The sequence below is a fragment of the Equus asinus genome, chromosome 9 (assembly GCF_041296235.1).
Source record: "Equus asinus isolate D_3611 breed Donkey chromosome 9, EquAss-T2T_v2, whole genome shotgun sequence".
Classification (NCBI taxonomy): domain Eukaryota; kingdom Metazoa; phylum Chordata; class Mammalia; order Perissodactyla; family Equidae; genus Equus; species Equus asinus.
The window spans coordinates 41,596,234-41,611,706 of record NC_091798.1 but is presented as its reverse complement, the minus strand read 5'-3'; the positions used below and the strand labels follow the sequence as shown (position 1 = coordinate 41,611,706).

The 15,473-nt window shown below is 37.6% G+C and overlaps 1 protein-coding gene across 1 annotated transcript in view; it reads left to right on the top strand.

The window, feature by feature from the left end:
- Positions 1–2: 2 nt before the first annotated feature.
- The window catches only part of PKD2L2 (polycystin 2 like 2, transient receptor potential cation channel), a 36,959-nt gene continuing 21,488 nt past the window's right edge, over positions 3–15,473 (top strand). The window contains exons 1-6 of the mRNA XM_044780537.2: positions 3–417; positions 1,129–1,230; positions 2,835–2,968; positions 4,487–4,743; positions 10,226–10,447; positions 14,262–14,490. Coding sequence (XP_044636472.1) covers positions 147–417; positions 1,129–1,230; positions 2,835–2,968; positions 4,487–4,743; positions 10,226–10,447; positions 14,262–14,490 — 1,215 coding nt within the window. The 5' untranslated portion in view covers positions 3–146. The remainder of the gene's footprint in view (positions 418–1,128; positions 1,231–2,834; positions 2,969–4,486; positions 4,744–10,225; positions 10,448–14,261; positions 14,491–15,473) is intronic.

Here is a 15,473-nt window from a genome sequence, read left to right as displayed (position 1 = left end):
CCCTCTCGGTGCCTCGGTTTTCTCAGACCTAAAATGAGGACAAAACACCTACCTTTCAGGAAGGCAGTGTGAAGACTACACAAGCCAAAAAATTTTAAAGGTATGCAAGAAAAAGAAGCCCGTTATAATTAATTACTACGACTTTTATGATTAACCCCAGGCCCAAAGCCAGGTTTGCTCGAGAATTTGGCGCTCCACCGGTGACAAACGCCGCAGCCTCAGCCCAGCCTCAGGCTAACCCCTGCCACAGCATCCTCGGTGCGCATGCTCGCTTGCGACTTGTAGCGGGCTTGCGCCCTCTGAGCTGCAGGGCCCGCGCCGCGAAGCTACCGCGCAGGCGCGGCAGACCTGGGGCGGTGGAACGGGCGTCGCGGTCCAGGTCGGCCATGGCTGAGGCGTCCAGGTGGCACCGAGGCGGTGAGGGGTGCTCGTAGGGAGTGGGTGGGGCAGGGCCGATTTGGCCGATCCGTATCCCGTGGAGGGTACTCCGTAGCCTCGTATCTATTCATGCGAGAGATAGGGTCTCCAGCAACCTTAGCCCTCACATCCTCCCCTTGAGAAGCGGAGAGGAGAGGGACGGTGATCCCATTTCACAGGCTGGAAAACTGAAGCCCTACGGGGGGCGGGCACTCGCCCCTTGCCCGAGGCTTGAGCTAGGGCTGTCGCTTGCTGTCCAATGACCATCGCTAGGCCAGCGTCCGACGTCCTTTGTTGATGTAGGGAGTCATGTCCTTGACGGAGCCCTGGGCCGAGCTCGTTTCCCCCTCCAGCTGAAGCCCGCCATCCCAAGAAGCCGTGTTGACGGGTAGAGAAAATGTTAGGGGCAGATGAGGGGTTTTTGTTTGTTTTGTATTTTGCTTTTTCATTTTAAGACACATCCAGTGAGGAAACATCCAAGTTATAAAATTCATTAGTATACAGTCATAAAATGACTGCCCTCTGACCCCCATGGGAACATGTAAGTAACGATTCCTCCTTCATAAAAGTGAGAATAAAAAAGGAACCAGAATCCATTGGACCCTTCCTTCACACACTGTAACAGCTAACAGTGGCTGTGTCTTCCTATCGGTATTTATGTACGTTATAAATTACAGAATGTGAGGGAAATTTTTGTTTTATATCTCACAGGGACTCCGCAACACAAGCCACATTACGGCCGGGAAGTAGAAATTAGAACTACTCTCCAGGAGTTGTTACTCTACTTAATTTTTTTAGTAAACCTATGTATATGTAAGTACACAGATGTAGATGATAACAGTATTTGAACTAAGAAGTTACGTGGAGACGAAAAACAAAACATGGGCTTTATAAAACCATAGGCTTTCAGACTAGCAAAACCTCTTGAAAAATAGTGACACATTTTAGACATTATCTTAAATGAATTTTAGATTGAGGCTATTTCCAGCTCTTAATGGGCAAAACTTTAGGTCACAGATATAATGAGCAGCTTTCATGTCAACGTTGATTGAATTAATTATTCCTTTGGTTGGCAGTTCTATCTTAAATATCATTATTCCCTTGAGTTGGCAATTCTAACTTGATTTCTTTTAGAGCTATATAGGTACATTAACTTACTTTCATAGGTCAAACTACAAATAAGGCCAAAGAAGTTAGTCTTGATGTCTGCTTTGTTCTTTCTCTGGCCTGTTGCACAGTTAATAGTGAAATATATTAGTGCTGAGCCACAGAAGGTATGGATCAATGCAAATCCTTAAGGAGGACCAGGAAAACATTTCAGCCTGCATTCCTCCTGTTTGTGGGTCAGTAGCATTGACTTAATCAGTGTTAAAGAGCATTTTGTCTTTAGAGCACCCAACAGACAGTAGATGTAAGCTCGCTGATGGGACTTATCTCGTGTTGGTATGGCCTACATACTAGCAACTATATATCAATTAACTAATGAATTGGTATTGTAGGGGTGAGTTTGAGTCAGATCTTGATTAAAAAGACAACTATGGTCAATCTTATAAATTAAGATATCTTAGACTGGTTTTTAAATGCTTATTACGGAACATTTGGGGAATGGAAAAATATAAAAAGATCATTCAGAATCCCATTGTTCAGGGATTAAATAAAACCTTTTTATAATTAGGAGGAATTGAAAACAACCTAAATATCCATCAACAGAGGATTTAACATTTTGGTGTACACAGTGAAATAATATGCAACATTAAAGAATGGCATAGGCTCATGTGTGCCATGGACTCATGCTGAAGATAAATGGTTTCTAAAAACTAAAGGGCTTCTAGCAAGAAAATAAAGACACTCCACTCTAAAACCCACCCACCCACCCCTAGAAAGAGAGAGTGAGAAAGAATACTAGTTAATATTTTTAAAATTCTTACCATGTGCCACAACATAGTTTTAAATGTTCCACATGCATTATCTCACTTCTTATAACAAAGCTATGAGGTTGGAGATATTATCCCTTTGATGGGACTCAAACCGTTATCTGTTTGAATTCAAAGTCCATAGTTGTAACTACTTACCATATTACATTGCCTACTCTCAATATGGAGAAAAAACCAACTTGCAGAATAGTATATATAATGTGATCTCATTTTTGTAAAAATAAAGTTATTTTCTTTATGAATATGTATGCATATAGAAAAATCTGAAGAATATATGCCAAACCTAACTCTAGCAGTGGGATTATAGGACACTTCTTCCTGTTTTGTATGTTTCTATTTTGTTTTAGTTTATTATTGGTTTTATAATTAGACAAAAATATTGAATTTTCAAAAGAAGGTTGGGAAGAAATTATAAGTACATTTTAATCCTAATAAACTGAGTTTTTAAACATAAATTTTTAAACAAAAAATTCTTCTCCTTAGTGTCTTTTGGGATGGTAAACCCACATATGTATTACTTAAACAAAGTTATGTCATCGCTATTTTTGGACACTTCTGTGGGTGGTGATGAGAGAACCAACTTTAAGTCTATTCGCAGCATAACTGATTTTTGGAAGGTAAGGTATCAGGTGACTGTGGATGAAGTAGCTTTAGGTATTGCGTAAGCAAACCCTTGGCACACATAGTAGGCGCTCGATGCATATTTGTTGAAGGAATGAGCAAAAATGAATATCATTTCTTCAAACTATTAGAATCAACGAAACAGTAACTGTTTATTGAGAATCTGTGTTCTGAGTGTGATAGGGTTCTTATAACTTTTTGAAAAATGACACTTTTTAACATTATCATTGCATGTGGAAAATAGGAGACTTGCTTCTTATGTGGGAGTTAGGATCCAAAGTAAGTCTATAATTGTGTATAGTGAAAATTACTCTTAAAAGTTCCATAAATTGCCCATAAACTGAAATATATGTGATTTTGGTGTACAATCCTGTACTGTCTGTATGTGTGTTACAGTACTATACAGTATATAATAAAGAGTACATATACAAAATATAATTTTATAGTGTTTTTAATTACTAAGAGAATCATTCCTTCAGCATTGGAACAGATTGTTTTTTCCATTACCCTTAGCAAGATGCTCATATTATGAGGAAAGATCAGTTAAGGGAACAGCAGTTTGAGGTATCCCATGTCACAAACATTGGGGTATGCAAGGAAGAGGAAGGGAAGGCTTTCCGGAGGTGATGACGATTCAGTTGAGTTTTAAAGGATGAATAATGGAAGCGCATTCTAGGAAGGATAAACAATATGTGCTATAAGTAATTCTACATATCGAGCTATGTTTGGCATTATAGGCATATGGAAGATGAGGTAGAAAAGGCCAAACTATGAATTGGACAGAGGTTAAATCATGAATGCCACGCTAGGAATTTGAAATTTATCGGGGAGACAAGGTCATTTCCTGAGAGTGAAAGGGGAAGTGAAGTATAAGATGAAGGCTAATAGAGGTCATTGGTTTAGGCCAGACGAAATGTGAAAGAGTGATATGAAATTTTCCCTGAAAGAAGAAGTAGAATTCACCCTGCTTCTTTTTTATTGTGCTGTCTTCAGGTATGTACATGGCCAATGGCAAAGAAGACAAAGGCAGGAAAGAAAAAAATGAACCCTGGGTTTGGGATCTCTTAGAAGAAGCAGATAGGGGCAGAGCCAGGAGTAGCAGTCACCTCCACCAGAGTTGTGGCGTAAGAGGGACACAGACAACTCTGAAGTGAAGTCATGATTTGTGGCATGATCTGTTCTGATACTCATGTATTGGGGGATGATTTTCAGTATACCCCTCATAAGGAGAAGGCTTATGCGATTAAATGAGTTAATACTTGTAAAGTGCTTAAAGCAGTACGTAGTGCATACTAAGTGCTCAGTGTTAACCATCTTCATTATCATCATCATCATCATCATCATCATCATTACCATTAATATTAATGCTGGCTTGGTCAGTAATTTAATTTTCATACTCATCCTCAAAATCACTGATTTTTATACTCTTATGGATAACATAATGGCTGTAGATTCTGTTTTGCAGTTGATAATGAAAATATTTTTCCCCATAACGTTTATCTTTCTCTATGAAGTTTATGGAAGGACCCCTTTTGGAAGGTCTGTACTGGGACTCATGGTACAATAGCGAGAAGTTGTATGATTTAAAGAACAGCAGTCGCATCTACTATGAGAACATACTTTTAGGAGTCCCCAGAGTCCGTCAACTAAAAGTCCGCAATAACACATGCAAGGTCTATTCATCCTTTCAGTCTTTGATGAGTGAATGTTATGACAGATACACTTCTGGAAATGAAGACCTGTCTGAGTTTGGCCTTAAACAGGATACTGAGTAAGTAGTATAAAATTATACATAACTTTTTCTAGCAGCTTAAACAATTGTGAAAATGTGTATTTTCCAAATGATACCAGTAGGCATCTGGCTGGTAAGAAGACTGTTTAGATGATAGTATCAAAGAATACTCAGAGATGCAGTGTTTAGAAAAGGAAGAGTGAAACTGTTATTTTTTTGTTTACCAAAGGCTGGAAAGTGTTTTCTTTTTTTCTGACTGTGGTATATGAAGTGCTAAGTCGTATTGCACACAAGGCAAAGTGTCCAGTTTTGCTTTTACAATACTCAGCTTTTCTGGCTCTGGCCAGACTCCCTCAAACCCATCCCAAATGTTCCTGGGGTTCCCTAAGGAGTGTCTTAGGTGTGCCCTGCTGCTTTCCTCCTTTCTCACTCTGCCTTAGAATCAGAAGATTCTGTTGTTGGCCATTACTAAAAAGGGGTAGTTAGTCTCCAGTGGCACTGCATCTGATGATGCCTCCCAAAGATATTATGGCTGCTGTTCTCCAAAGTGCCTGAGGTTCATGCCAGTGTAGACTCATGTCTACACTTTATATTCAAAATGCGAAAGCCCAAAGCCACTGACACTGCCTCCCCTTAACACAGAAGCTTCTGGTATAATTGCTTTTAGGGTCCTATGAAAATCATAGGGGACAGAAAATAAACCTGTTTTTAAAACTTAATGTTTTCAAAGTGATACAAATTTTTATAAAAGTCCATCCTTTCCTACTCATAATTCCCACTCCAGGAGCTGCCACTTTTAGCCCTTTTAGTCATTTCTTCTGGTATATACGTTCTATTTCTAAATAACATGTTTATAGTGCTATTACTTGATTTTACAGTTGTATATATCTATTTTCTCTATCATGGAAGGTATCTGTCATGTGTCTTTCTCCTACCACTCCCTCTACACACGCTCTTCCTGTTCCTCTTAGCCTGTAGTTAAACCATAGTTTTTGTTAATCATTAGTCAATGTTTATATTATAAATATGAACAATGATTACATTTCCTTTCTTGAACAACCTCCCTTGTATCCCCAGGATTAATCATTGCCTTGTGATTTTTGTTGACTAATTTTTTCTTTGTATGAGTTTTTGAGTGTCCTTGAGGGCAACATAGTGCTCGTATAATTCTTACAAATCTAATAAATTGATAAGTATAGTGACATATTAAACATTACAGTATAGTCATGTGTTACCTAGTGCCATTTTAGTTAACAATGGACCACATATACAATGGTGGTCTCATTAGATTATTATGGAGCTGAAAAATTTCTATCACCTAGTGATGTCATAGCCATCATAGCACAACACATTACTCATGTGTTTGTGGTGATGCTGGTGTAAATAAACCTACTGCACTGCCAGTTGTAGAAAAGCATAGCACATAAAATTATGTACAGTACATAATACTTGATAATAAACAACTGTTACTGGCTTATGTATTTACTATACTGTACTTTTAATCATTATTTTAGAGTGTACCCTTTCTACTTATAAAAAAGAGTTTACTGTAAAACAGTATGTTGTGTTATGCCAGCAGCAGCCTTGCACCTGTCATGTTCACTGCCTCTCTTGATTGCATCATTTTCTCTTGTGCTTGATTTAATCTTGTGTTGTTTTGTTCATCATGGCCACTAAGCATACAAAATGCACTGCTAATGTTGCCAGTAGGAGACCACATCAAGTGATTGACTTGGAAGTGAAATTAAAAGTGATTAAGGACTACGAAGGTGGAAAGTCAGTGATGCTTATTGCTCACCAGTCGGTCATGTCCCATTCCACTGTAGCTACAATCTTGAAGAACAAGAACAAAGTGACGGAAGCTGTTAAAGGGTCTGCTTCACTGAAGGCAATGAGACTAACAAAAATTTGAGAAGGGCCTATATCAGACTCGGAGAAACTTCTAATGATCTGGGTTGAAGAGCAGACACAGAAGCCTATCCCTCTTGGTGCCGTGATGATCAAAGCCAGAGCAAAAAGCTTGTTTGTGATGTCGAAAGAAGAGGCTGTACCCAACTACAATGTTGAATTTACCGCTAGCTGTGGGTGGTTTAAATGATTCCAGAATTGTTATTCAACACATAACATGAAAGTGAGTGGTGAGCCTGTGAGTGCTGATGTGAAAGCAGCTGAAGGATTTTTGGAAACTCTAGATAAGCTGATTGTGGAGGAAAATTATTTGCCAGAGCAAATATTCAATATGGATGAAAACTCCCTATTCTGGAAACAGATGCCTGAGAGGACTTTCATGTATAAGGAGGCCAAGTCAATGCTAGATTTCAAGACTTTTAAGGACAGGATAACAGTCTTTCTTGGAGGGGCAATGTTGCAGGCTACAAATTGAAACTCTTTGTGATCTGGCACAATGGGAACCCCAGGACCTTCAAGCATATCAGTAAGCACACATTGCCAGCATACTACAGAGCAATAAGATGTCACGGACGACCCACCTCCTCTTCCAAGATGCCCTTCTGAATTTCTATGCCAGCAAAATGGAGAAGTACTGTTTGGAAAATAACATACCTGTCGAGATTTGCTTATTGTTGATGATACTCCCAGACATCCCCCTTTATTGGTGATCTTCATCCCAATATTGAAGCTGTATTTCTCCCTCCAAATACCACCTCTTTGATCCAACCAATAGATCAAGGAGTTATAGCAGCTTTTAAGGCCTACTACTTGAGGAGGACCTTTGCCCAGGCTATTGCTGGAACTGAGAAAGATACTGATGCAATTCTGGAAGGATTACAATATCTATGACTGCATCAAGAACCTTGCATGGGCTTGGGGTGATGACACCAAGGAGTGTATGAATGACCTCTGGAGGAACACCTTCAAGAGTTTTGTCTATGACTTCAAAGGATTTAGCAAGGATGAGGAGGTTTCAAAACTTAACAAGGCTTCAGTTGAGACAGCAAACAACTTTAACTTGGGTGTGAGTGAGAATAACATTGAAGAGCTCCTAGAGATAGTTCCTGAGGAATTAACTAATAAGGAATTGTTGGAACTGGAACAGGAATGCAGAGCTGAAAAAGAGGCAAGAGAAAAGAAAACTGCAGAAAAAGAAGAAGAGCCCTTAACAAGGACTTCAATAGCCTCCTTAAAAAGTTTGAAAACATGGACCCCGACACCAAAAGGTTTTCATTAATAGGGAGGAATGTTCATGGTGCATTATCTGCTTACAAGCAAATCTATGATGAAAAAAAGAAAGAAGCCAAGCAAACCACCATGGACATATTTCTGAAAAGAGTGATAACCTTCTCAAGAGTCTCAGGCAGGTCCTTCAGGAGGTATTCCAGAAGAAGCCATTGTTGTTATAGGAGATGACAGTTCCATATGTGTTATTGACCCTGAAGACTTTCCAGTGGGACAAGATGTGGAGGTGGAAGACAGTGATATTAATGATCTTGACCCTGTTTGTGCCTAGGCTAATGTGTGTGTTTGTGTCTTAGTCTTTCACAAAAAAGTTTAAAAAGTAAAAAAAATTGAAAATGTCAAAACCAGAAAAAAGCTTATAGACTAAAGATGTAAAGAAAGAAAATGTTTATGTACAATGTGTTTGTTTTAAGGTAAGTGTTATTATGAAAGAATTGAAAAGTTAAAAAAATTTAAAAGTTTATGAAGTAAAAAATTTACAGAGCTAAGCTTAGTTTATTGTTGAGGAAAGAAAAAATTTTTTATAAATGTAGCCTAAGTATACAGTGTTTATAAAGTCTACAGTAGTGTACGGAAATGTCTAGGCCTTCACATTCACGCCACTCACTCACTGACTGCCCCAGAGCAGCCTCCAGTCCTGCAAGCTCCATTCCTGGTAAGTGCCCTGTGCGGGTGTACCATTTTTTATCTTTTATACTGTATTTTTAGTGTACCTTTTCTATGTTTAGATATGTTTAGATATACAAATACTTACCATTGTGCTACAATCACCTGCAGTATTCAGTATAGTAACCTGCTGTCCAGGTTTGTAGCCTAAGAGCAATAGGCTACACCATATAGCCCAGGTGTGTAGTAGGCTATAGGCTATTTAGGTATGTGTGAGTATTCTGTGATGTTCACATAATGACAGGATCACCTAATGACATGTTTCTCACAAGTATCCCCGTCTTTAAGTGACACATGACTGTACTGTACACTATTTCTCTTTCAATGAAAAATTACAAGCTAAATCAATTATTTAATTACACATTTTAAATTGGAATCTCAAGACTAATCTGTTGGGTATTCTAATATTCCATATTCTCTTAACAACTACAAATAATGTAAATACCAAAATTAACACTATGGATTTGGAATTGTAATACCTGTTACTCCCTAACAACTAATTTGTGCTTGTTTGTCTATCTAAAATGTAGCATTCATTAATTAAAAACATTATCAAAAATTGGAAGTAGGAGAGTGTTGGTGTAACATGTTCTTGTTTCAGTTTAACAATCATGCAGGAAACACTCAAAAGTACATCTAGGGAATTTTCATTAAATATGAGATTTTTTTCTTAGTGGCGTCACTTTTTCCCCCCTCTGCTGAAAACAAAACATAGTGTTATCAATAGAAAAATGAGTTTAAGAGTGCATCTTTGTATAATTGTTCAAATCTGTTTTGGAGAGATGGAATAGGGACTGAAATGATAAATCAAGGCTTTAGTTTTTTTTTTTTTAAAGATTTTATTTTTTCCTTTTTCTCCCCAAAGCCCCCCAGTACATAGTTGTGTATTCTTCGTTGTGGATCCTTCTAGTTGTGGCATGTGGGACGCTGCCTCAGCGTGGTCTGATGAGCAGTGCCATGTCCGCGCCCAGGATTCGAACCAACGAAACACTGGGCCGCCTGCAGCGGAGCGCGCGAACTTAACCACTCGGCCACGGGGCCAGCCCCCAAGGCTTTAGTTTTTGATATCCCATAATTTAAAAGGAGAATGGAAACAAAATTTAATTATATACATTTTACTTTGATTTATGTACTTTCATTAAAATAAGATACCTATATAACAGTATAGACATTGTAACAAAGGTTTTATTTATTGGGCATTTATAAAAGGTATATGACCTTTAGAAGACAAACTATGAACACCTTTTTTTCCTGTGTAGAGACAGGTATTTCTGATTCAAAACCCCTGATATTCTTGTCCTACTCAAAGACTAAATATCTCATGAGACAACAGAGACAACGTTAAAGAAAAAAATCAGTCATTACTTTCTAGATTTTAAGTTCCCTGAGGCGACAGATGGATTTTTTAAAGTTGTTTCTCATAGCATCTAGTCCAGTGTGTTGCCCACGATAAACACTAACAAATGAAAATGTGTTAAATCTTAATCCTTTTAATTTAATCTTTAACTCATTGTCTTGCTTCAAAATTACTATAATACTATGAACTTAGTACTACTTCTTTTTTGAACTTCTACTTTTGAACCAAAAATTAGCTTAAATTCTTAGACTACTTCTCAGTCAGGCTTTCTCATATCTCCATTATGCTTTTTATATCCATCAGATGGACATACTCTGCTCCTCGTACCAACTCCCCTTGGCACTGGGGATTTGTTGGTGTTTACCAAAACGGGGGATATATGTTCACTTTATCAAAATTGAAATCTGAAACCAAAACCAAGTTCATTAACCTTCGACTGAACAGCTGGATCACAAGAGGGACTAGAGTTATTTTTATTGATTTTTCATTATACAATGCTAATGTAAATCTGTTTTGCATCATCAGGTGAGTGACTCAAAACCTCTTTATTAGTATATTGAATTTAAAAAGCATTCAGAGCCCTCATTAGGGTTTCCAGTTTGTGCATATTTGTATGAACATTAAAATCATAAGCTTCAATATAATGTAGTTCTGCCAATAACGAAAAAGAAAGTAAAGCAACATCATATTCAGTGTTTTGTTATTTCAGAATATATTCAAGAATATGAAGAATTACATACAATATGTTAGTTTTATGTTACTTAAGGATATATTGTTTGATTTCTTGTCATTCTGCAGTTGCACAGATCTAACATTTGTTTTGATGATTTCTTCCTCTAAATCAGATCATTCAAATCTGTCGATTTCCTTTCAGAATGAGCTTCTTTAAAGTTATTAATTTTAGTCTCAAGAATGAACAATTTAAATTTCAAACAAATATAACAGTAGCCAGCATCCTAGAAATGAATAGAGTCTGTGGTGATTTGCAAAAATGGCCCCAATTCTTTACATCTTTGCCATGTAAACTTGCAGTGCCCTGCCGTCCAAGGAAGGGTGCACTGCCCCAGCCCTTGTGCTCAACCATGTGACTCGCTTTGGTCAATGAGATGTTAGCAGACATGATACAACCAGAAGCTTGAAATGGGTTTGGACATTAAAACTTGCTCTCTTGCACTCTGCCATTGCATAAGAAGGATGTGCCTGGGCTAACTTGTTGGACCCAGGAGGAGGATGAAAAACCTCCTCTCCTGAGATAGAGGAAGAGAGAGAATCAACCAAAGAAAAAAAATTCTTCCCATTAGTCTGATTACCTTAGGTCATCTGCCTAACCTGGACCACATAATTGGCTTAGGCCTGGGTTCTAGAATCAAATACTGGCAAAGGAAATAGGATTACCATGATTAGATCTGTCTGGGGATTGAACAAGCATCCTCTAGTAATCTGAGAATGGGTGGATGCCTGATACACTTCTGCTAGAAGAAGGAGTGGGATAATGACCTCTAGACAGGCAAACAATGTGTCCACTACAATTTCAGTGAGCCACTTTCCTCTCATGAGTCTTAGAGTTTTACTCTGAATGGAATGTGGAATTGGCATTTATTCTGATTAGGGGACTTTGCCTTGAGCAACAGTGACAGTGAAACATAACCATGGCCTTTAAAATTTGTAAAATTGAATAAATCAAATGAATTACCTTAAGTAGCCAATGGACATTATACTTTTATTTTATAGTTCTTTTCTTTCAGGAATCAGAGATTTTAACCAACATTATTCACTCTTCCCAATAGTCTTAATCAGGATAAAGTGAAGAATACAAATCATTTCTATGTCCTAAATAAGAGTAGAAATACTGGGGTAACTGGCTTAAAGTCATATGAAAGATGCCTTGTTATACTAGATTAAGTTCAGATTTCTTGTCTCTAGGTTTTATGCTTATTCTCTGTTACCTTTTAAAATGTTATTGTTTAGAAACGTAGCAGATTTTGAGACTGTTAACTGGTTGTGTATCTAATCAGTAGTTGTATGGAAGCATATTGTTTCCGCTAAGACCGTATCCTGGTGGTCTAGTGGTTAAGAGTTGGCGATCTCACTGCCGCAGCCCAGTTAGTTTCCCCGTCAGGGAACCACATCACCCATCTGTTGGTTGTCTTACTGTGGTGGCTGCTGTTGCTGTGATACTGAAAGCTGTGCCACCAGTATTTCAAATACCAACAGGGTCACCCATGGTGGACAGGTTTGAGCAGAGCTTCCAGACTAGACAGACTAGGAAGAAGGACCTGGCCACCCACTTCATAAACACAGCCATGATAAACTCTATGAATAGCAGTCGTGCATTTTCTGATAAAATTACAGGTGAGAAAATGTTGCAAAAATACCAGGCAGGTTCCACTCTGCTGTACACAGGGTCTCTAGGAGTCAGAATCGACTCCATAGCACTAACAACAGAAGAACTTATCCACCTATTTTCCTTTTTGTACATGTATCTGGCAAACTAAACTGAATGCTGTTCTTTTTCTCCCTTTTTATTAGTCTACACTTCAAATCAAAATATTGAGTTTCACTTCACTCACTTCTCCAACATTGCATACCTACTATGTGCAAGGTGAAACAAATAGTTCTGTTTTCTGTTTGTTACTTGGTTGTTTTGGTTTTGTTTTTTTGGCAGCACCTTATTCCAGTACCAATAATATTTGCTAATATCTTTAGGTAAGAATAATTACATTGTGACATTGTGCTAGAGATGCTGGTTCCTTAAATTATTGCCAATTCTTTTTATTTTTATTATTGAGGTCACATTGGTTTATAACATTATATAAATTTCAGGTGTGCATCATTGTATTTTGACTTCTGTATAGACTGCATTGTGTTCACCACCAAAGTCTAGTTGCCATCACTGTACATGTGCCCCTTTACTCCTCTTGCCCTCCTCTTGCCCTCTTGCCTTCTGGTAACCACCAATCTGTTCTCCATATGGATGTGGTTCTTTGTTTATCTTCTACATATGAATGAAGCCACATGGTAAATATCTTTCTCTGTCTGACTTATTTCACTTAGCATAATACCCTCAAGGTCCATCCATGGTGTTGCAAATGGCAGGATTTTGTCTTTTTTTAATGCCTTTTCTTTATGGCTGTATTCCATTATATGTATATACCACATCTTCTTTATCCATTCATCCATTGATGGGCACTTAGATTGCTTCCAAGTCTTGGCTATTGTAAATAATGCTGCAATGAACATAGGGATGCAAATATCTTTTTAAATTAGTGTTTTTGTGTTCTTTGGATAAATACCCAGAAGTGGAATAGCTGGATCATATGGTAGTTCTATTCTTAATTTTTTGAGGAATCTCCATACTGTTTTCCTTAGTGGTTGCACCAATTTACATTCCCACCAGCAGTGTACAAGTGTTCCTTTTTCTCCATATCCTCTCTAACACTTGTCATTTCTTATCTTTTTAATAATAGCCATTCTGACGGGTGTAAGGTCATATGTTATTATAGTTTTGATTTGCATTTCCCTAATAATTTGTGATGTTGAACATCTTTTCATGTGCCTCTTGGCCATCAGTATATCTTCTTTGGAAAAATGTCCATTCAGATCCTCTGCCCATTTTTTGATTGGGTTATTTGGTTTTTGGTTGTTGAGTTGTATGAGTAAGTTACTGCCAATCTTAATTATCTGAAGTTGTGGAGAACACTGGAAATACAGTGAACAACTTCAAAATCTTTTTATATTTAGTGTTGGAATTAATTTCTACATTTCTATTTGCATATAGATCTTTGTATCCAACATCCAGTGCCTAAAGTAAACAGAAAAGATTTGCTTTGGTAGAATATGTGACTTGACATTTAAAAGCAAGAAGTATCTCTAATAAGCTAAAGAGGGAAACCATATTTCCCTCCTCTGAAATATTCAAGAATTATATATTTTGGGGGGAGTCCTGACTAATAATAGTAACTAACAGTATAGCATTTTCTTGAACATCATCTCATTCTCTGTGGAGATAAATTAGTATTTCCAGTTATGAACGAGCAATCTAAATACAGAATAGAACAAATGTCTGCCTAAAATCACATCTTACTTTATCATATACATAAGTCTTTGACCACTGTGAATATTCAGAGTACAAAAAAAGTGAAGAAGCCATTAAAAAATAAGTAAATCCACTAGAAACTTTTAAAATTGAACCCACGATCCCGAGAAAACATATTTTGTACAAAATAACTGATTATCATTAAAGTACACACCATCACTGATTAGAAATTTCACATTGAATTAGATACTGAAATATAAATGCTTGAAATGCATAGTTACTTTCACAAACCTTATTTTACAGATTGGTGGCAGAATTCCCTGCAACTGGAGGCATACTTACTTCATGGCAGTTTTACTCTGTGAAGCTCCTCAGATATGTTAGCTACTATGATTATTTTATTGCTTCCTGTGAAATCACATTTTGTATTTTTCTTATTGTCTTCACAACACAAGAAATCAAAAATATAAATGAATTTAAGTATGCCTATTTCAAAAGTATTTGGAACTGGCTAGAATTGCTACTTTTGGCAGTAAGTATATATATATTCACATGTATGGTTGAATGGAAACACATCTCAACCCACCGATGAGGGAGGTGTGAAAGCAGAATTTTCTATTCATCTGGGACTTACTTTAACAGCTGCAAGTATCAGTCATAAAATGAACTGTCGTAGTAAATATTAATGGTATACCTCCAAAAGGAACAAGTTTTTTTTTCTGATTTGGTCCTTGGGAGAATCAGCAGCATAAACCTAGAGGAACAGGTGATTCCATAGGTATTATGATTTAATGTACACAGTAAGTAGGTCTCCCTGCCCCCACTCAAAAATGCATTCCTTACAGAGCCTCATGTTAAAACTCACGGATCTTTTTGGGCAAGGTCCTTTAAAATGTACTCTTATATGTTGCCTAAATCTGCTTTCCTTCTCACTCTGAGTTTTGAAAGGATAGGCAAAAGACAAGCTTAGGCAGGATACTGAAGGGAGAGGAGGTTCGAACAGCCAGAAGGTAGCTTGTGGGCACAGAGGACACCAGGATTGGGGAGATAGTCCCTGAAAGAAACTCCAAAGACTGCCAGTTCTGGTCACTGGAACATACTAAAATAAACAGAGATGTAGGTAGGGCAGGACAAATGGTAAGAGCTTGGTTTTAGGAATGATGAACAAACATTTCTGGCTCATACAATCTGATCTTTCACCCTTATTGGCCCTTAGTTACAGCCAATCCAGTATATAAGCTGTGTTTCCCAAAACCAGATTGAAAATTTCTCAGAGTCAGAAAGTGTGCCATCTACCTCTCTGGTTTCCCCAATGATGTTTAACAGAGCATTTAAGTGTTTAACTATTGAGTATTCAGGCAAGGGAAATCACAGGAAAATTTTCTTGACAGTTACAAAGCTCTGATACCTAAGATAATCTGGTTCTGAAATTCTTTTCTAAAAGAGTTGTTAAAGGGATCTAAAAGGGTTTATTTTTTGGAACTGTAAAGTTTTTTTTCTTATAGTGTTACGTGG